The sequence below is a fragment of the Opisthorchis viverrini genome, assembly GCF_000715545.1.
Source record: "Opisthorchis viverrini unplaced genomic scaffold opera_v5_90, whole genome shotgun sequence".
Taxonomy (NCBI): Eukaryota; Metazoa; Platyhelminthes; class Trematoda; order Opisthorchiida; family Opisthorchiidae; genus Opisthorchis; species Opisthorchis viverrini.
The window spans coordinates 977465-999664 of NW_008751743.1; the positions used below are offsets into that span (position 1 = coordinate 977465).

General features: G+C 43.9%; 1 protein-coding gene across 1 annotated transcript in view; it reads right to left on the minus strand.

Moving 5' to 3' along the window:
• Positions 1-21653, minus strand: part of T265_04939 (hypothetical protein) — a gene marked incomplete at both ends in the record, with an annotated part of 37276 nt that extends 15623 nt beyond the window's left edge. The window contains 9 exon segments of the mRNA XM_009169807.1: positions 3781-3857; positions 6202-6332; positions 13545-13644; positions 15615-15667; positions 15679-15721; positions 20290-20406; positions 21221-21475; positions 21521-21564; positions 21608-21653. Of these exon segments, the coding sequence (XP_009168071.1) occupies positions 3781-3857; positions 6202-6332; positions 13545-13644; positions 15615-15667; positions 15679-15721; positions 20290-20406; positions 21221-21475; positions 21521-21564; positions 21608-21653 (866 nt within the window).
• Between the last annotated feature and the right edge of the window lie 547 nt (positions 21654-22200).

Here is a 22200-nt window from a genome sequence, read left to right on the forward strand (position 1 = left end):
AACCAGAGTGGGTTAAGGCAAGATAAGATAAGCGTCCAACTGCCACACCACCCAGAGGAAGCACGTGGGCTAGGATACTACCAGGTTGCGCAAGCCTAGAGAGGGGAAGTTGAGAGGCAGAGGTCGGGTTCGAACCACGACCATCCAGCCAGTGATTTCGCGCTCTAATCATTGAGACATCTCGCGTAGCAGACCATAGGATCGACTGGACAAGTAGCGATGTGGCGTGCGGTTCAGATCATCACAGACGCGGAATTCTAATAGAAATCACACACTCCGGAATTAACTGGAGACACCCATCCAACAAAATAGTATATTACGTCATTGGACAATTCTATAAGGAGACCGCTGTGACAAGGAAAGTATTGCATCTAAAACTGTTGCATTTAGGCGTAACCTCACGTTCACTGCAGTACAGCTGTCAGAAACGCTAGTCATCAAAGTATGCAGGATTTTCGGAGAAGAAATTCTGATGCAACCTTAATCCTATGCACCGTTCGTCGACCGCGATAGAAAAGTGACGTTAAATTAGATCAAGATGGAGCGGTGACTCGGTCGGTCACTACTGTAAGACGAGAATGGTGGCATGAAACATTCACAAATGGCTGAGACATGAAATGCTTATGAAAGCACGAGCGAGGCTGTATTTACTTCAACAAAGTGCACTTCAAACCAAAGGAAAAGGGCAGTGAAAACAGAAGCAGCAAAATGATAAATTACTGATAAAAGAGATTGAAATGGCAATGCACCACAAATTCGTCAAATAAGCTGTGTATGATAGATTTCGGAATCACACTGACATAAACAACCAATGGTCATAACTAGTTAGCTTACTAAACATTGACGTTTGTCATAACGCCCATCTCCGCTGTCTTGTTGTTCGCAATTTGTTTGCAATTTTCACTGCAAAGAAGATGACTACTCATTTTGGTTCTGAGTAGTTAGAATACTGGAGATACTGGAGCAGGCGGGTAGCGTGCAAAACATGCGGGCTTTGATGGTTACGCTAGTAACCTCCGGATAATTTCGCATGAACGGGGGATTAATAGAGCGCAATATGAAGGATGCTCGATTTCACGACCTTCCGTCCGTCCACCAAAAAGTCAAGGTCAATTGTCCCCTCTCCGCTGTCTGCTAAGTGATTACCCAAACCGACCAGCTCTCCCAGTTACACCAGCTGCCCAGGTTCTACGAGTTATACACTCACCTGCCTATCAATTTTGTGTTGACTGCAGACTCACATGGAACCCAACTTAATCATCCGTTTATGATGTCCTTAAGCAACTGAACCTACTGCACCAGGCCGCCTCATGTTTCACTTGTCACGATATTCGAGATATCGCAATACATCGAATAGATGTATACACTACTCACGAGGCTGCTCCAGTTCTCTCCAGACAGGATGAAAAAATATGTTATCCAGTGGGTTTCCGTGGAGGATGAAAACCCCTCCTGACCACATTCAGAGTATAAGCACAAGGAGGATATACTTGTTATACCAACCTTTATTCACCCCAGCAAACTAATTTACGCAGAACGTGTTGGCACAGGAAAACCAGTTTAAGGACGGAGTCTCTGATACCTTTGAACTACCTGAGGAACAGATGCTGAATCTGTTCGATCACCGGATAAATGAAGTTAAAACCTCGCTTAATGACCTAGTTGCGTCCCTGAGTTCGAGTTTGTTGAAGGTAAAAATCATCGACACCACGGATACATAGCGTTCGCGTCAGCACGCATTAAGCCTTTTCTTTTGAATACGCCTGACTTGAATGAATTAAGAGGCCGTAGAAAATCATACACTGAAGTAGCCACGGAGGTATCCGTAAGAACTAGAGGTGGCTGGTGGCAGCAGTCGAACCATCGTGCGAGCAGATGACTCGAGGGACACGACAGAGAAAGGACCATGCGTACGCAAAAACCTATAGTTTACGCGACAAGATATCGGGAGCAATGAATGATAACAGACATTACGCGCGAGCATCCTGAAAATGACGGTTCTTGTAAACTGCAGTAACGCGTGTGGGCTTCTCCATGGACGGCGCCGATCTCGACAAGGCCTCGAAGCCTTTCACTTACTTCAAAAAACGTGTCTTGCAGAAGTAGTCAGGGAACAGAATCCATAGGCATACTACTCCTTTCTGAACAGTCCTTCTTCCGTGCTGGTGCCAGGCGGCACTGAACTCGGGACTGACTCTTGCTACGGCCCACCAACGGTGCATGTCATTGGTCGCGCGCGGAATTCGACTGGGGTCATTACACATGTGGTCAAGGCTACGAGCTGATGACGGACACTAGGTGTGAAAATAGACTCCGGCGTTCTCTGTGAGGTGGACGAAACAGAATATTCGCTCCAGGGTGGGAAGAGAACTGTCTAGACGAATGCTGAGTGGATACGCATTCTACAAATCCGCCACCTACTTAAAAGTCCACAGAACATTAGATTGTCAATGATAGTGGTGGTGAAACTACGTATATGAGACCTTCCTCAATTTTCTAAGCAAACAAGCCATCTGAATGTGAAGGCGGAGCGCTGCCGGTCGGTTTTCAAACATTTAGAATTTTTTGTATATTCCATACCACCAGCACGTCTGCCCTTCCAAGTTACGGGGTACCAAACATGCATAAATAGGTTTGTCTTTACTTGCCACGAATGGATCGGCTTATCGTGGGACTGCGCACTAGCAGAATGAACTATTGGAACCCATCCGGAAACAATTACGTCCATAGTCGTCGTGACTTGTTTAATTTCGATGACCCTGTCTAGAATGCAAACATAAACGCTATACGAGTGTGGTATCCGACAGGTTTCAAATTGTTGACGAATCTACCGCTGTACAAAACAATCGAATTCATTATCTAATCAAACAGTAGTTCACCTACTCTTGCACCACACCTCGGCCCACTTTAAGCCCATAATTCTGAGTACAATCAAACGTAGCGTCTTGTAACCAGTAACCAAACAGTTACCATTTTGTCAACGCTGTGTCGATGGCGTTTTTAATGTCCGCTACCACACTGCAGTTGAAGCGATTCTGATTCGGTCTACTCAATTCACTACAGTTTTGGTACTTTGATGCTTCAGTAGTTCGGATACAACGAAGACGCTTCGCCGACGAATAAACGGGAAATCAACGTGACCTGGTTAGTAAAAATATGTGGACATGAATTACAAGTGTTTGGCAGATAAGGTTAGCAAAACCTGCCCAGGTGACAAACTAGACGCAGAAGTGACGTGCACATTGAGATCTCTGATGGAAAACAGATGTCCGGGGAAGTTTGCGATGGAAATACTTGGGCAGAAACCCTTCAGTCCCGAAGATACTTATCTACACTGAGCTACCATCCAGAACCGATAATACTTCTGACATAGTCAACTGGAAACTAACGGCTTCAATCAGAAGAGAGTTCAAATTAAAGGTCCCATTCAGTAGTGTTCGGTTGTTCAATAGAAACATCGAGCATAAGGATCCGGTCCATGGCCCTCTCATGGTAATATATTCATTCGTCTGCGAATGTTCCGCGAGTTGGATCGGCTGGACGACTCGACACATCCCAAATGATTGCTCAACACATGCCCTCAAGCAGTGGAATCCAACGAGCAAATCACATGACCAACGCGTCTGTGTTTCGCTTGATCGATAGGAATCACGGGATTAACACGTTCAGTATCATGTTTCAAGTGCCGTCAAATTGTCCCAAGGTAGCCACCGTTGTGCAGACGGAAAGAAAACGACAAACACAAACCACACCAGAATTTTTGGACTTTTCTGAACTTACTGATCCAAAAGTGCCAGTACTTCGAATGCTGCCCGAGTCGCCAGACGTCTGCGTGTCAGGCGAGCCTGAACTGAGGACTTGGGTTTTGAAGAAGTGACAGGCATGAAGTCAAATTTATGTAACGACAAACTAGTGACTACAACACCACAGTATGCGAAAAGATGAGTGGAGCTAAAGCGTCTGGTATTCCGCTCAGCTATGTAAACCGAACAGGCGGGTATACAGTGTCGTTTAGTTCATGAAAATTTCCTCTGCCCACTTTGGGCCATATAAGTGTCGAAACAAACAAAACGGGATCTACATGAAACTGCAATCGGCAAACCACAAGGGTGCGAAGATACGGCCACCAACCTATCAAGTGTAGCAGAGTAAATGCTGTTGGCTCATACCGACAAGCAGCATACAAACACCTCAGAATACTGAGAAGTGAAGGACTAAATGATCGATTAAACGCGCTAAAAGAGCAATTAGACGGACAACAGCGGCTCACTGTTCGGGTAGTTTCGAGTAAGATGGCCGGAAGCTACCTTATTCCTATGGTCTCGGGAGTCAAAAAGTGGCTTCAAAGTGATCGCGAATATAGTGGCAAAGAGATGCGTAGTTGACACTCTGAGGCATCTCCTCGTGGTGCCGACTGGGTAGCCCGGACGTCAGTCTGTGCGAGCTAAGAGTTCGACAGCTCCAGACGAAGCTAATCACCGTGTTTGGTTTCAATGTGCTGGTTATTTTCAACAATGTACGATACGAATCATCTAGTGCCTTCGTACCAGTTCCAACCAGTACACAGGAGAGACTCGTGGGGCTGACGTGTGAGGAATGCGGCAATTGCTTCAAATCGAAAACTGGTTTGGAAGCCCACCATCTATGAAAGTGTTGCTACAAGCGTGGTCGCCTAATTAACATGCGCTGATCGTTCCCGCCTTTTTCCGACGAAGACTGACTTGAGTCAACATCACCGGCAATCAGTCCCCACCAAGCATAATGCAGATAAGTTTGGCCGAGCGAAGATTTCGGTGTCTGCTGGTCCTCACAAGAGTCACCATCAATCTTGTACCTGACTAAAAATTTATATCCGTCTTTTGACACACAAAACGCAAGATTGCAGAAGTATTTTCCTGTTGACTGGCTATCAGCATCAAAACACTAGGTTACGGGTGCTTAACTGGCAAGCTCAACAGAACGATCATCTGGTGGCCCTGACCAAACCATCGGCCAAATAGCGGCCTACTCGCTAGAAGCTGATGACTATATCGTCCGGTTCAAACAAACCGTAGATTGCACCACGTCACTCTTGGAATCTCACCTTACCAAAAGCAGATCCGCCGAGCCAACTAGGCCGCCATGGAGACCCTATACCACCAAAGACGGAAAGATGCGGTGTCCGTTGTGCTCGAAGGAAGGATGTATACAAAGGTAATTGCGGCCTACCTTTGGAAGCCGAGCAGCATTTGAAGCAGGTGCCTTTTGCTCCAAAATACGCAGACAGCCACACACTGCTATCATCCGATTGGAATCCTCTCGAGCCCACTACTGGTGAAGAAGTCGGTTCGTCTGATGGGTTGTTCGTCAGATCTGGACAAACTCACGCTTAGGATACTTCGCTGCTTCGATAGCAACGCACTCGCTTTGTATTTCAACTGACTCTTATTATCTGGAGGTTCTCCGCTGCATCTGTGTCGTGCTCGTATTACCTAATTCCGAAGGTCCAAAAAAATCCGACTTCACCGGACCAGCTGAGATCGATCTCCGTGTCATCCATGCTTATGCGTTGCTTTCATAAGGTGCTGATCGCTGTGGCATTAGATTGCAACTGCCATCACTCCATTTTGTATCCCCACATCGAGACAGTTGTCTGCCATCCACTCTCATAACAGACACGGTATGACGGACACTTCGTGACTGATGTGTGAGATCCTTTTTATCAGACTTCACGACAACTGACGTGTCACGGCGTAATCTTCAGTTGTGCAGCTCATACAGTACGGAAGCGGATTCTAAACTTGAACGAGGAACAATCATATTCCTTAAAATTCCGAACAAAAGGTGAGGACTATCCGCTTAAACCTAGCACAATAGTCCGACAATCCGAAAACGGGTCATCAAACAAGTTTCAGTCATGAGGACTAGGAGACGCATTAGGCATACCCCTAGTTATTGAGCAGCCTGTTATAGGAGCGTCTGAGAGCTAAACAGACATTTTGTAGTAAAGGGCTCCAAACCACGGTAAGTTCAAAAGTCTTCGGAACAGAGTGCATTCGTCAAGTCAAGCGCCATGACATAAAAACTAACTACCAATGTACCTATCATGGATTAGTGGGTTGAAATCATCTTCGTAAGCCAAACGACCGTTCTTCATTGAACAATCCATCGTAGAGGAGATTGAAAAAATTAAACAGAATAAGGCATAGCAAAGCGACCCACCAACATGTAGCCACGGAATTCACTGTAAATAATCGCAGTCAAAATGTTCATGAGTACGTAGAGTCCGAGACCAAGAAAGACAATGGAGAAGATTGCAGCGGCGCGGTTTTCGTTGTACATGTCCACAAGCACTAGAATAAAGATGCCAGGTGGAGATAGTCCAATAAAACATCACTAAGAAATCTCTGTTCCACAATACACTAACTGTCAGTTCAGCAGGTTGAGAGGCTGAGTTTACGCGGCTCTGATAATTGAAAATACGGGCACTAAGATTACGAAACCAAAAGGCGGCTTAAGCACCAGCAGCCACAGGAACTCTGCTGAGCATCAAAGGCTGAGGGATTAGTGCGCTGCTTGAAAACTGCCCCCAGTTTGAGCAGTTACCCTCCAGTTAATACTGCCGTGGAATCATCACCGGTACTTCAGCCTACTCATAGGGCGTGTCTAAAGTTTGCAACCAGTTTCATGGCCAGAATATAGCAGTAGAGTAGTGAAGTAAAATTCCACCTCACTCTGTCCTTTTTAAGAGCAAAAGAATGACAGCTATGTGCTCATTGACTAGCAACAAGAGCAGCTAATCTTGTGCAACACATTCAGATCACGAATATCATGGACGATATATTCAACTGGGACTTAGCTGAGTCTCCCATTACAACCAAAGCAGTTTGCAAATGAGTGTATTATGCGAATTGCGCACAGTTTGGGTTTAAGGAGAACACAAAACTAACAGAGACTCGGAGAATGGATCCACCCGTTGAGCCTCAACAATGGTGAAACTGGTCGTGATCTGTTGAGAATTTTTCAGTAACCTTGTAAGTGGATGGAATAGGATCGGCAGATTTGGTAGTACTAGATTCTTCCACCTGAAATGTGTCAAACCAGACTGCAATCACATATGCGGGACTTTATCCTGACTTCATTATAAAGAGCAGACTGGATAATTCGAGATCTACTTCAGTTTATGACCATGCATTCCACAAAAAGGATATGGTCGAGAATTCATCACATCAATCTTTGCGAGCCACGAAGTCAAATAAACAAACTGGTATTCGATTGACCAGATTCATCCGTTCCAAAGCATGAGCAGTATTCGGGGATTTACCAGACAAGACAGACAACTTGTAGCGAAGCCCTCGCACGACCGGCAGTACCAATCACCTGACACCCCGCAGTCATAGTACAGCAAAAAGACAGCGTTTGCTTCACTATGTAGTAATAGGCCAATAGCTTTGCGAACCCATGAATTATCTGTGGTCAAAATTTTAACACGTACAAGATATCCAAGTAGACTATCCCAATAAAAGACGCGCTCTTAGGTTGAATTGCGAATAACGATGTGTCAAAAATGAGATAGCAGGGTTGCAGTACGCAGCGCCTCATTTGAAAATTGTTTTAATCTTTATTATGCAGTGGACATCGAAAGAGCTTTTGAAGGATAAAACTTCAAACGATAAATTTCGTCAGCTAAGATTTCAAGAGGATTCAAGAGGATGCAGGCAATAACGGATTTTCTGGTAAACTGACCAGCGACAGAAATAAAGGCCAAGAAAGATCGTGGATCAGTGCGGCAATTTAAAGCATTGAAATTGGAGAAAGTCGGATAATCGGCTCAACCCATATTCCGAGCTTAGTTATTTTCGGGTTTATCACATGGGTGGGAATATGGATTCGCACGTGAATATGTACAACACAGACTATTGACGGATTCACAAGCGACCGAAACGAATCGAACATATAATCATCATCATCACGCACGCTGAAATCTACAGAAAAGTCTACAAAGTAGTGAGTGAGCACGCATCAGAAGAGAGAATCAAGTCGAGTCATGAAAATACATTCAACTTTATTTATGACTACATTAGCGATGACAGGAACTCCTCCTAATCAGACTATCGTTCAGGATTGGCCCAAATTTAGCCACAAAAACATCGCCGGTGAGATCAAAGGATAGACAGATAGAATCCGCCCCACTAAATAAGGATACAATTCGACAACAGACTTTGGACACGAGAAGCGGCGAGTAGAAACCTTTTAATTTGAAGCCACTGTTTTTTGACGAGGACAAAGGTATATATGCAAACCATCAAAAAGAACATGTGAAATAAGCCACAACCTACACTGATCTTTGGTAGCTCTGTAATACTTGTGTATGTCCTCATCGGGTTCCAATTGCACTGTAACTTGTACGATCTAAATAACATTAAAAAAATTCAACCCACATTTCGATTATCTTATGTGGAGTTTGAGTAAAAGGTGTATAAACTAGTACTGATTTCGACCTGCTCAAGGACATGTGGGTAGGTTGGTTGTTGATCAGATGGCTGTTGATCTGTTCGCCGAGCTACCAATATTTAACCACATGACCAACTACTTCGTGATTTCCACGCTCAAAACTGCCCGTCGATGGGTGACTTTCGCCTGCCGACAAGCCTCCACACGACAACAGCTCTACTTACTCCATGAATGCCTACGCAAACGCATCCTTCCACGTAGCGTAACCTACCGACCGCCAATAAACGATCCACAAGCTTGGGTAATTAGCCAGACAAAGGGTAGACGAATGGTCAGACTAATTTAACTCGGCGAACAGATCAACAGCCATCTGATCAACAACCAATACACTCACCCGAGCTACCAATATTTCACCACATTACCAGTTGGGTAGGTGTAAACCACGGAATTCGCTAAAAACAACCTGCCAGAATGAAAAAAGAATATAGTCGCTGCTGACGTTATAATTCATTTGTGGAGAAAGGGATCTAAGGACGGGCAGCCCTTGTATAGCGTAGGCGGAATATGAATCACATACTATCAATCATCTCAACACAACCAGTAACTTCGAATGAAGCACAGGTGTCACCACCTAGAGAGCACCTCAAATGGCTGACCGAAAGTGAATTGCTCTTGAACGTGATATCTTCTGAAAAATAGTTTACTGTCGAAATACGTTTCACGGGACCAGCTAAAGTTATCCGTTCTGAATCGTGAGCTCCCTTGAGGGTCTTCCACACAGATACATGTGTGGTGTAAGAAGAGTGATACAAAATACGTGGGCGATTCACTGCCCACGTCAAGAAACCATTTTTCTTTTTAAAGGGTATCTGATGCGGCATATAGCTAAAGAATTAGTACATGTATTCAATGCCTTACACCTCATCAATAATTGAACTGAATCAACATGCTGCCTTGCTGCCATTTTAAGCGCTACCCATACGGCATTACTGCCTGTACCCGGTCACCCATTAGTTGGTCGACAGTGTCGTGTCTTGAGCCCTTAGTTTCAGCTTCAGCTATGACTTCATCAGCTTTGTTTTCCGGCATCTGCAGACGCATCAGTCGCGTCACCTGTCTCATCATCCGTCCAACCAGGACAGTGAGACAATCTGCTGAGCAGTGTTAGGGTGCCTCAGATAGGCACGCATCTGACATGCGATCCAGAGCACACTTTGCGAGACACTTTCAGCAGGCCTGCCATAATGAGCTGACCTCTTTTGTTGACCCGTGAGATTGTGTGAATAAAGAGCAGGTTTCAATAGACGCGCCTGATCAAGCAGTGCCATTATTCGGACTTTTCAGGAGAACGCATAGCGCTGTGCTTCGGTTGCGCACGCTGGTGATCCTTCACAAAAACGGTGAGGACTTTCCGCCCCCCCCCCCTCCTCAAACACCAAATCAGCTGTAACGTTAAGTCAGTCATCGTTTCAGAGGGGTTTGGTAAACAATCGGTGGATTTATTTACCAAACCCCTCTGAAACGATGACTTCCCAATCGGTCCCAAACACTTTCCAACTGTTTAAGTCAGTCACTTGAATCTGTGGTAAAATGCCAAGACCCAAGACGCAGGGGAAAAGGCACATGCTCAAACACCTTGTTATTAAAAAGCACAACTGGAACTCAGCTTTACTCTCACCTCCCGTAAAATTTGATTCATCAGTCAGAGACAAAACACAGGGTTGATTTTCGATCAGCGTTCGCAGTCAATGAGGTGCAATCGAATTAATATACTAGTGGTTTACCGTACTATTCTCCGCACATTCGATTGACTGCACCATAAGCTCTTTCACAATCGCCATGGATTTATCAGGTCACACTGTAGGTTACTTAGTTCAGACACTCAGACGGCGCATTTCACCGCTTTGTTTGTACATCGTTTTGAAGGGACAGTACTCATTCGGCTGCTGAAGACTCCTTGACAGTCCACGATCGGCTTCGCCTGTCTTAGTGTTCATCAGATAGGCGCAGTCCCCGAGTTCCCGTCAACCTCATGTTCTACTTGAACCCGAATCGTACAACATTCGCGAAATACACTCATTTGCACACCAACAGGTTTTAACGTAAGACTCAACTGAATCCCATCTGAATCTCACTCACTGCAAATGAGTGTATCTTGCGACACAGGGATACAGTCACACTCCATGAGTGAAAGCATTAAAGTCTTGAACACACTAAAGAATAACTGCACCCATTAGGTGCACCTAACAACCTGGCAACAAAACGTGTCATTGGTACAAGTTATGAAATGACCTATTCATGACTTCAATCGGTTCTGACACATTTCGTTGCTGTGATGAACTACAGTATGTGGTGCAAGGGAACTTCAGGGCCAGATACAGGCAGGAAAGTGAAACATGAGAAAAATCTACTGTTGACCGTCCAGACATGCACGCTAAATATACCGTCACCCGTTGCACTAGGAAAGCGTGTTCACCCTTCCGCCTAACTTAAATGTCTTGAATGTAACGTATTGGAATGGCTGGCGTGCAGTGGCCCTACTAATGGTGTCCTAAGTGGGTGGGGTTGCTATTCTCGCTCAAGCAAGACCACTTGTTTGGATACAATTGCATAATGAAACAACCTATCTATGTTTCAAATATGTTCGTACTTCTTCGTGTAAAATAGAGTACTGCTTACGCGGGCTTACAGTTATGTACTAAACGAAAACTACGACCCACGGTTTATTTGACTCCGTATCTGTTCCTATTTCTCAAGCAACATCTTTCAACTTTTGGAAACAATGGGTTGTTAAGTAATCCAAATCCGTGTTGTGAGCTTGTTCTCCCAATGGGATAAAACAGAAAGCGCACGGAAAATAAGCGAATTCAGATCAGACGAAGGCCAGCCGCTTATTTTCTTGCTGAACAAGGTATTGTGTATGTGTGTGATTGATTCCTCCGCATTTCAGCTGTTGCTGTGTGTTCCTAGCCTGCCAGGCGCAGCTTGTTTGATTAACATAACTTAACTAGCTCTCCGTTTCGCCTGATGCACATTGATATCGATACGACTCTGAGCTTGCACCCCATTAGCTCGAGAGCAAGCGGCGCTTACCTTTTGACAGGCTGACCAATGTGATCTCCTATTCTGAGTTGTATGTACAAATTTCCCATAAGCCTATTCGATGTACGTATGGACAAAAATGTGCACTGAGTGAGACTCGAATATGTGTACAGAGAAGTGAGGAGTAGCACCTACGGAAACCGTGGACCCGTTCGGTAACATTTTCATTTTGATCCCAAGTGATTTTAAAAATCGTATTGAGGCTCTTGGTTTCCATAGATGAACATCACAAACAAGGGATTCAGCTGGGTTCCAAGTGAGTCTCACGCAAAACCAAACTAGTTTGCAAACGAGTGTATTACGCTAATTAAGTGCAATGTGGTTCCAAGTACAACATAAAGTTAACGGAAACTCGGGGACTGCAACTGCCTGATGAGCCTCAAGAAGGGCGAAACCGGTCGTGGGCTGTCGAAGAAGTTTCAGCAACCTCATGAGTGGTGTATTACGTCCATCATGCATCACGATATCTCAAATATCCTCGCAACTCGAATATGACGCGACCTGGCGCAGCAAATTCAATTGCTTAGAAACATCAGCAACGAGGGATTCAGCTGGGTTCCAGGTGAGTCTCCCGCAAAACCAAATTTGTTTACAAATGAGTGCATTTCGCTAAAAACCTAAACGCGTCTCTGTGATTTGGAGCTATCTTAATTTGAGAAAGTTACGGGGGAAAATCACGCGACCGCCTAGAATCCATCGTTTTGCTTCAGAAGAGGTGATTTCACCTACGTCCGGGGAAAAGTTGTGAGGCTAGTTATCTAGTAAACGTGCCAAAAGAGCTAGGGCCTATTTGTGCAACCTATGTCACCAACCAGGTCCCGCAGTGAATGCTCCCGCTCGAGGACAAGGGTGGATAATACAACTAATACACTGTTATACAATTCTGAGAAAATTTTACGCTTTTATTTGAGCACCACAATCATCTGGTCCTATTTCACCTCTAGTTTATTTAGTAACCCATCGATCCATTGTAGACTAGAAACCGATTAGTGGTTATAACTTTGTGGATGTTGCGACAAAGTTGGAATTCCGAGTTTCCAACCCTAAATGCTCGACACAGGCAGTTCATTGAACAAATACACAAAAGCAAGATTAGGTCCGTGAGGACAATGGTATGAACAATAAACTTGCAATCGGGATGATTCGCAGTTGTCGTCAACACGAGTAGGTTGATCATCGTCCTATAGAAGTCCGGAAACGGAGAAGATGAGTCCGTCTGTTAAGAGGATGAATAAAAGCGAAAAACTTCCATTTGGTTTCTGCAAGATGTAGATGCGAAACGACTACCCACTGATTCACTCGGTCATTGGCGCTCCTGTATTGGTGCCGTCACCTTGAATTGGCTTTGTTTCATGCATCATCACTTAAATAGTACGGTTCGATATCAAGCTGGGAGTTCACACCACTACGTCCGGTGTCTTGCTTTACTCTCCTTATTCACTCACTTTTCGTTGAACGAAACTGTAACAGATACATGGTTTGTGACCAAATAACTGAGATGAGCTAATCCAGACCGACCATACCTGTGGACTTCCTCGTGATCTGATTGCTAGCTAGTCTTCTAACTGAACCAGCACTGTATGTCGATGGTTCGAAAAGAAGGCCGTGTGAACAGCATGAGGGATGTTTCCGGTATTTTAAAGCCAACTCACTGCTCAAGCAAAAGTTGTGTTCAAGCAGAAGGTTGCGCAGAGGCTGAAAGCTATATCGTTCAGAAAACCCCATTTTATGGAACAAGGAAACAAAAGACAATCGGTCGGATATCTGGGAATTTACCTTCGCACACATGAAAGTATGCACGGTGATCTCTGCTGTTACTTGCCCATGACACATGAAACAACGACAATAAAATGGAACAACAAAAGAGATAAAACACTGAAAAACGGTCGGAGTCAGCCGTCACAGGTTACAGCACTGAGGATAATCCTCAGGTGAGACCAAGTAGCACAGTATTACTATATATAACAAAAAGCCAACGAAAACTTGAAGCTCAGAGCAGAATGACTAACCGAATTCGCGGCACCACTGCCGGTGTGATGTTTCCCAGAAAAAACACATAACGCTACCATCGAAGCACATACCAACCAGAGAAGGAGAAGGAACAGGGTGCTGGAATAAGGGAAAAGACATAATGTCAGGTTAGTTACTTTGGAAAGATGATCTCACTCGACGGTCCATAGCTGGACTAAGTCGTGTTGGTAGCTACTCTTCAGAAAAACATCCAAATTCTTTTTGGTCTAGTCTGAAATTCTGCTAGCCTGCTCATGAACTCATGGAAAACATACCATAATGGACAGAACAGCCAGAGTTCTTATAGCCTCTGGAGTAATATTTGCAAGAGATTACCGTGACTAAGGGGTGGTTTTAACCTCCCCGATGGAGCGGACTACAAACTAGGTATCCATTGTCGCAGAACGCTGTTGTTGACTATCCAAGGGAGGCATCTGTCACTAGATGAATCAGGCCTGTACTGAAGTATTTAGGTTCTTTTCTGTCTGCTGAGGTCGTTATAAACCTCACTTCTTTCAACAGGTTAGTTACGCCAAGCCTAAAATAGCATTTTGTCCACATTTTGTCCACAGATAAATGTCTGTTTATGATAATCAAGCTATCTGTGAAATCAATGGGGTGAGAATTCGATACTGTCAACACTATCGTAGCACTGCTTTCATTTGCTCTCCGAACCATGCAACAGTTACACGCTTATCTCTCTGGCCTCGACCTTGTTTGAACCGATTACATTATCGAAACGGAAAAGTTGTGCAACTGAAGTCCAGTGTGACTGAAGCGATGGACTACCAAAGCTGTAACCACACTCTTGAATGTGCATTTTTTGCGTAAGTTTCCAGAGCGAACAAACAATTAGACTCAACACTGACAACAGAAGCGAATGCGGTGGTGGTGCCCAAATGGATTTCCCTGCTGGCCCCTGCCGACTAAATAGTGGATACTCATGAAACCTGATTCCGCTTTAGTATTAGTGCGCTCAACGATTTTTCGGAATCTGTGTCAGTCATTGTATTAAGTTCCGTTCCCGGAGTTGGTCAACATCGAGCTAACACGAGGCTTTGTAAACAACTTTGCCAGACGGATTCGCTTAACTAAATGTAAACACGGCGACGAATTGATTTCAGTTAACTGCGCAACGCTGAAACAATTAATGGTTATTGCCTGACAGTCTGTATACAGTGTTAGTCAGGACGGTACTACCTCGAATAATCGATAGCATGCACTGTGTTGCCATAGTGCAACACATGATCCATTTTTGAACGATGCAAAATTAATGTAGCAACGTACAAATTCAACGGGATCTAGCTGAATCGACATGAGCTACTAAACAAGAACCCAATGGGAAGAATAACGCGATCCGATGCCAGACAATTCATGAAGGTTCAGTTCAGTGTGGGTGTAAACTGAACGCTCGTCTGGTCAACAGTTCATGCTGCTGCCCTTAGGAACACAGTCGTTATTCAATGCTGCGTAGCTGGTGCAGCTGAATAGTTAAGTGCACCATAATCGACTCAGAATTCCGTAAAGTGCTCACAGCTACTTGAATAGACACCTGGAAGTAAAGTTGGGATTTTTAAGGCAGCTTGATGAAACGAGTGGGTGAGTGGGTTCCAGAAAGTTCAATCAATGTAGTGGCTTCATCAATTACCGGTGAGAATTTACAACCTTACTATTGGCGGATCATGAAGTTGCCGGACGGAACTGTTGGCTGTTCAGTGAAAAAATAACCTGAACAAATGACGCCATACCTGGGTTTTGGACTGCTTTTCTCCTGTCTCGATAATTCTAAATATATATAAGCCTATGTGCTTCTCTGATGTCTGCATTAAAGGGTACCACAGCTGGACTATTTGATTTATTTGACATGATCCTAGTTGTATGATCGTGCCTTTGGTAAAAACGGTATAATGCTGTAAGTCACATATTTCTTTCGAAATGTTAACGTGAGTTAAACCCACACCAAGCGCGTTTGCTTGATTGGACAGCTGACATCAGTATACGTGGGTGCTAACAACATATTGAAACTTCAACCCCCCCCCCAATGGGAGCTACAAAAGCAGATCACTGACCTGAGTAGTTTGGGAAGCGTTCTTCTCAGGCATTTGAGTAGCTTCTTCATCAACTGCGAATTACTGATGAGAAAATAAGGCCGCAGAAAACGCCGAATTCGATGAAACTATGGGGCGAAGGGTGGGCAAAGAGACTCGATCACATGAGTGTGAGATCAAGTGTGATCAACAAAAGAATACCAATTTCAAATACTCGACATAGAACGCCTGTTGGTCTCATCGCGTCTCAAGAGGTACCCACCTAAACATACAAGTTTCTCTTCGATGGCAGTTCCAAAAAGCAGAACGAGTTAGAATTTAAACTCAGGCCTATTACGTTCACCCCTTGGCCGGGAAAACAGTCATCGACCCGCGAAATCCCTACTCCGTGGGCGATTTTACGTAGTTAAGAAAATAAAAGTGACATCTATGGCGGATCCACTTGAGCTTACCTGACACGCTTTTTACTTCTGTATTGCTACTTCTGTATCGGAATATGTGTGGTGCTGGGATTATAATATTCGTTTTTCCGGGTTATTGGACGCCTATTTCAGACCCATACCAGGATAACATAACGCGAAATACTAGAATCTAATGCCATGGTGAAATACAAGACACCGAAACGGAAAAACCCATTTTCCGACCACTTTCTTAACCTACATACAGTGGGTCCGGCCGGAGTCTCCACGAGCGGAGATAACGCCAAGATTACGGTTACATTAACAATAACACAACACTGATCGTGGTATTTGCACAGTCAGCTTTTCCTCAAGGGACTTTAAAATGACACTTCACTCAGCTACGCCACTAACGGCAACAACTGGACTATGTAGAGTCAGTTCACATGTTTTTCCAGGTATGGCGAGAATCCGCCGAGTGGCTTGTGAATACTCGGTTCATCTACTTAATCAGTGAAGCGAGAAAGTTGATGAACTTGTATCTGACAATTTCACGACATACGAGACCAGCGATTACCGTAAGATCAGCCGAGATCACGCTATAGTTTTTATCAAAGATAATAAAATAAGTGAATGTAGTGGATGTACGGGAGGTCTTGGGAACTTCAGTCAAGATCTCTGCCCGAAAGTGAATTCAATCTACTGAAAAGCCTAGGCGCACTGTACAGATGCGTCATCCCTACTGATAGCCATCAGCGCGCATCTCACCAACTTCTAAGAGTATTCCCCTTGCTGGTAGTTCAGGTCTATAAAATTCGGCCGCAAGCAGTTATCTGACTTACTTGCACTTAGACAGGGTATACAGCCACTCACCTTCACACACGCAAATCACATCACGCGCTACAATATGGAATTTTTCATCGAATGATGAACTGTGTGGATGGTCGATGGTTGGTAACATATCCTTAGTGTGAGTTATTAACCCAAGTGATTAGACACTCGTGACCGAACAGCACAATCTTCAGCTACCGGTCAGGTGATGAAGGGTTCGAATCTGAGAGATTTCTGGGACGCGCACTGATGATTCCTAACAAGGATGAAAATGATACACAATGCCCCTCGGCTAGTCAGATATCGCTTGAAGGATAAGATATGAATCAGAGTACAAACGTCAGTCAGTCGTCTATGGAGTAGTGAATCGACTGATTTGTTAGCCCGAGTAAGGAGTTCGTTGCATCGACATCACGAATTCACATGCAATACATCGGCAATGATAATGTGACGATAAGTCTGTCGGGTAGGTATGCTTTGACAACTGAATAACGACAAAAATACTATACATCACTTCTACTGACCCAGTAATACATAATACAAGCAGAATAGACCAAAACTGTGACCAAACGGTAATCAGGTTAAAACTGATAATCAATAGTTAAGATCGATAAAACTGATGCGAGTTCGGCAAGTTATCTAAGACTGACAAGTGATTGTTCGGCCACGTTCGAATCGACGTTTGTACAAAACGTTTCTGGACACAGTTCAGGTTAAATGAACGGGAACTAACTGATTTTGCAACATAAAGAAGCTCAGTTCTTATAAAACTGAGCACCTTGACCTTAACTTTAATATTCCACCTAAAAGCGGTTCGAACATCAGCCATGGGTCCGTTTTCAAGGGAGTTAAATAAAGCGGAACTGCTTACGTTGTGTCGTCGGAACAGAAAATTAAAAACTTGCTTTCCGTGTGACAGATGGGTGCATAAGCTACTGAGAAATGACCTCACTGCCGTCATTACAAAACCAGCAAAAGATCTTGTCGGAACAGAAAATTAAAAACCTGCTTTCCGTGTGACAGATGCGTGCATAAGCTACTGAGAAATGACCTCAGTGCCGTCATTACAAAACCAGCAAAAGATCTAGCGCAACGTTAAAACGAGGTGAATAAAAAAAGGTTGTAAGCACTTCTTGATGACAACACAAAACTATGAGTTTTCGACAGATGCGAAGGATACTGCTGGATTGGTCGGGAGACCATCAGATAAATTCTCAACCGAAGTATCCTTTCAAGTGAAGTCCATCTGAGCTGAAAACTGGTAGGCAGCTGCCACAGCTTCACTCACTGACAGTTGGATACTTACACATCACATCACTGATATATGAAACCAGGAGTAAAAGCAAACTTTTCAGTGGTAAAATCAGAGGAAGGGACTGTGCGTTGGAGTTACCAGCTTGGATGGACCAAGTGGTTAGAGCGCGAATTTACTGACTGGAAGGTCCGTGGCTCGCACCCGACCTCTGCCACTCGACTTCCCGTGTCTAGGCTTGGGCAACCTGGTAGTATCCCAGCCCTCGTGCCTCCTTCATGTGGAATGACAGCTAGGCATCGAAAGGGTGCTACAGCTGGACGATTTTATTTTATAGCCCATGTCCGTCAATAACTCTAACCACTGATTGGTCCCGTCTCTGGGTCCTCACCTGGGAAGACGGAAATTACTGGAACGGCTTGGTTTGTTACCATAGATTGGATACCACTGGCTCGTTAACACCCCCTGCATGGTTGCTCAAGAAGACTCTCTGAGGAATTCGGTTGACTGGCACATAGAGCACGTGACCAAGCCAGCGCAATCTACGTGGTACTGTCGGAACATCTGTCCCAGGTAGGTTATTTTTTTAGAAACTAGTCAACGTACCTCAGCATAATGATCCAGTTTACGCCACGCTCGAGATATGCTTTGAGGACACCAATAATAAATCACTGAAGGTACGGCAACGTCCAAAGTTCACACAGGCCAAGCTTCTTATCCATATAAAAATACAATGCATACAGCTGTATCGTAAACTCGAACCTTAAAAGACAAGTTGATGTCACGCCAGAACTACGGAAGTGCGGGTTGAGAGAGGCCGCTATCGATTTTTATTGAAATATCGCCTTCAGCTAGACCAACGAGACTGATATAACTATCCAGGCATGAAAATTACTCTACCATCTGAATCGGCTTGTTCCCAAGCAGGTATTTTGGGTTTGATCCCGAGTGATCCCGCAACAACACGCAAACTTTTCAGGCATGAAGCGTGAACCAAAGGATAAGGCCGAATTACGTAGACTATATGATCATGTTTGCATTACCATATTATTATACACAGGGAGAGCTATATCCCAGAAACATGGCCGATGGTGACGATGAGTGTTCATTCAGCCGATCAGACAGTCTGGAGTCAAAGTTCGATGCTCTTCGTAACCTTTACACTTGCTTGCTTGCAATAAAGTTTTTTGTTCGTTATTGGCAAGTTTTTTTTACATTAAAGTACTGTAGAGGGGACAGCAATTAGTCGCAACAGGGTCGTCACAGAACTCAAGACCGATGACCAATCCAGGCTGGCAGCTTTTAGTGGATTATGGTTGCTAACGCAAAACAGCCACTCCCTCCATATTCTTCAGATATTTGCTGAAAGATATACCACATATTTTCCACACATAGATTTCTATTTGTGTGTTTGTCGTCTGTGCAATCGTGTCTACTTGTATCCGATTGTGTCTGAAGCCAACACGGTATACTAGGAAGCGAAAATGTCGTGTACTTCGAGTAGGTCCATAAGACGGTTAGCATTAATTTACTGGTATTTCAAATGGATAAAACCACTTTAATCTTACTTAAATATCAAGCTTCTTCCTTATTACATCCGGAAAGCCGAAAACAACGGAAATTCACAACCTCAAAAGGCATTGGAAGGTGGCAAATATTTTCCTTGACTTTTCTGAAAAAGATTATATTGATCAGTGTGAAGATTTTTCAAATTGGAGGAGTAACCCAAGTTATTTTCTAGTTGCTACTAATTGGTATTCGCTTTATGGTTGTATTAGACAGTCCACTACTGCCGGTCTCAGTCAATCCTGGCTAGATAGGAAGGGATATCTCAGTGAGTAAGGCTCTCTGCCAGAATTCGTAGGTCGGGGCGGTTCACTAAACTACGCTTTTCCGGTGAAACTATACAAGCTTGGTTGGTTTTACCTTTAATCTGGTTGGAGTTACCAGGGGATCGCTGCAGCAAATGTATGTGAATTGTGACTGTCTAAAAGGTGAGTCCATGCTACTCCGACGACTTCCGCGAGCCCCCCACGGTGAATGAAAGGCCATTCGGGACGGTGGTGCATGCGGCGATTTTAAGAAAGACCACTTTGTATAGGGATGTTCTTGTTGCTATACCGTGGAAGGTTAGGTTTGGATTTCATTGTTCTTTGGAACATCATTTGAACAAAAAATTGGCAGACCTGGAAAATCACGAGTAAACCACACCCACCTCATTGCAGCCAAACGCCAAGGATACGCTGAGATCGGTCAGGTAGACTGAGAAGACGACAAAACGACCAAGAAGCCAGGGATTTCGCTTCACCCATGATCTTTCAAATGCACAGCACTACAGCAAGAGAAAAAAGATAAAAGGAAATAAATGAAGAAAGCGAGATAAGGATGGGATAATATTGAAGGAATGTCTGAGATGCGTACCATGTTCTTTAAAGATGGATTTTGATCTACGTGTATAATTGAGATACTGAAGTAGCACCTTCAGTAGCTACTCAATCAAATGGACCACAAGTTTTGATTTACTGAAAGAAATAGCCATAACCATTTCAATGAGCATTTGAATGAGCAAGCACGACCACCGGATGTAGTGCATCTTCATAACCATAACCACCATAAGGATCTGTACTTATGATAGGTACATCCTAGAATTTAGAAATGCCGTGTAAATATGGCTTCAACCAAACCGTAGTAGTTTCATTAAATATGATCGGTTTTTCTTGCACAGATTCTGGTTCAAATCTCTGTTCACAAAAAATCAACAAAACAATGAACGACTTGCCCTGAATCAGATGTAGAACTATGCCTATTTCATAGTCTTCCTGGAGATCCTGAAAAAGAGGGCATAAGGCTAACTTTAACTGTAAGCCGGGAAACCACTGACTGACCAGGTGGAAACTAAACAATTTAGATCTGTAATGTGCGCCCCTAGTGAGGTAACGACCCACTTGACTCGTGGACTGTACCTATGGCATGAACATAATGCTCGTGATTTACCATGAATTGGTTCGATATGTAGAACACACGAAGGACCGCAGGTGATATCACCACAGACTCATCGTCTCCGCATCATTATAAAGAAGGGTCGCAGTCGATCAGCTAGAGCACTACAGCATTCAAGCAGATAATTCCACTGGTACAATACTCACCAGACATATGGATTCCAAAAGGACCACGAGAAGACACATCAGTTCAACAAATTCCGTGACACCACAGGGTAGTCTAGGGCGAACAATATTTTTTCGAACATCAGAGTTCAATGTTAAGGATGACGGCCACTCAAAAAGTGGCAGGAGGAAAAGTATGCATATAGCCATGCGATAAAACCATTGAAACCAGGGAGAATATGAGGCATTATAGAAGCTCAGGCTGCGTTTGTCCAGTTTGTGAAAAATAGAGCGGTGCTGGAAGACAACACTTCAATAAAGAACGTTTTAACTTGCATTAACAGCATCCTCAAGAAATGTCTTTGCTTGTCTTTCATAGAGACACTCTTGAACAAATGAATCACGGTGAGAAGCAAATGGAATACTTACCAAGGTCTGTCACAGCAGTAAACCTTTCGTTGTCTGAGTACATCATTTGCTAACAAATTTCAATAAGTTGGATGAAAGACAATTTGTCGTCGGTCAATCCAAAATCCTTTTAAACGGTTCAAAGGCAGCTCATGAAATTATGCCTATTAAAGTAAAAATAAACCAAATCCAAGTGAAAACCCGAAAAAGTCAAGTCAGAGAAGCGCCCATAATTCATGGCAAATTGATTTATCAGCACAAGTTATGAATAGATTTCCTGACATTTCAGGGCAAGCTTTCGTTCTAAACGGCGCAATTTCTAGTAGAAACCTTGTTTCAAAGAAGGTTCCTTAGAAGCATTCGGGAGAGACAAAAGTATTATCTATGGAAAGAATTCATCTTTCTGCTTAACTAATTGAAAGCCCATAATTTACAAGAGCAAATATTCACACGTGTGATCCGCAGTCACTCAACCACAGTACGACTGCCTACCATGTGCACAAACTGGTATGTATGCTATTCAACACGTAAGCGCAATCTTACTGAATAATTCTGTGGTGAGGGTTTCACTAGACAGACAACCTAGATGCCCCGAGAGATTTCCACTCAACAAG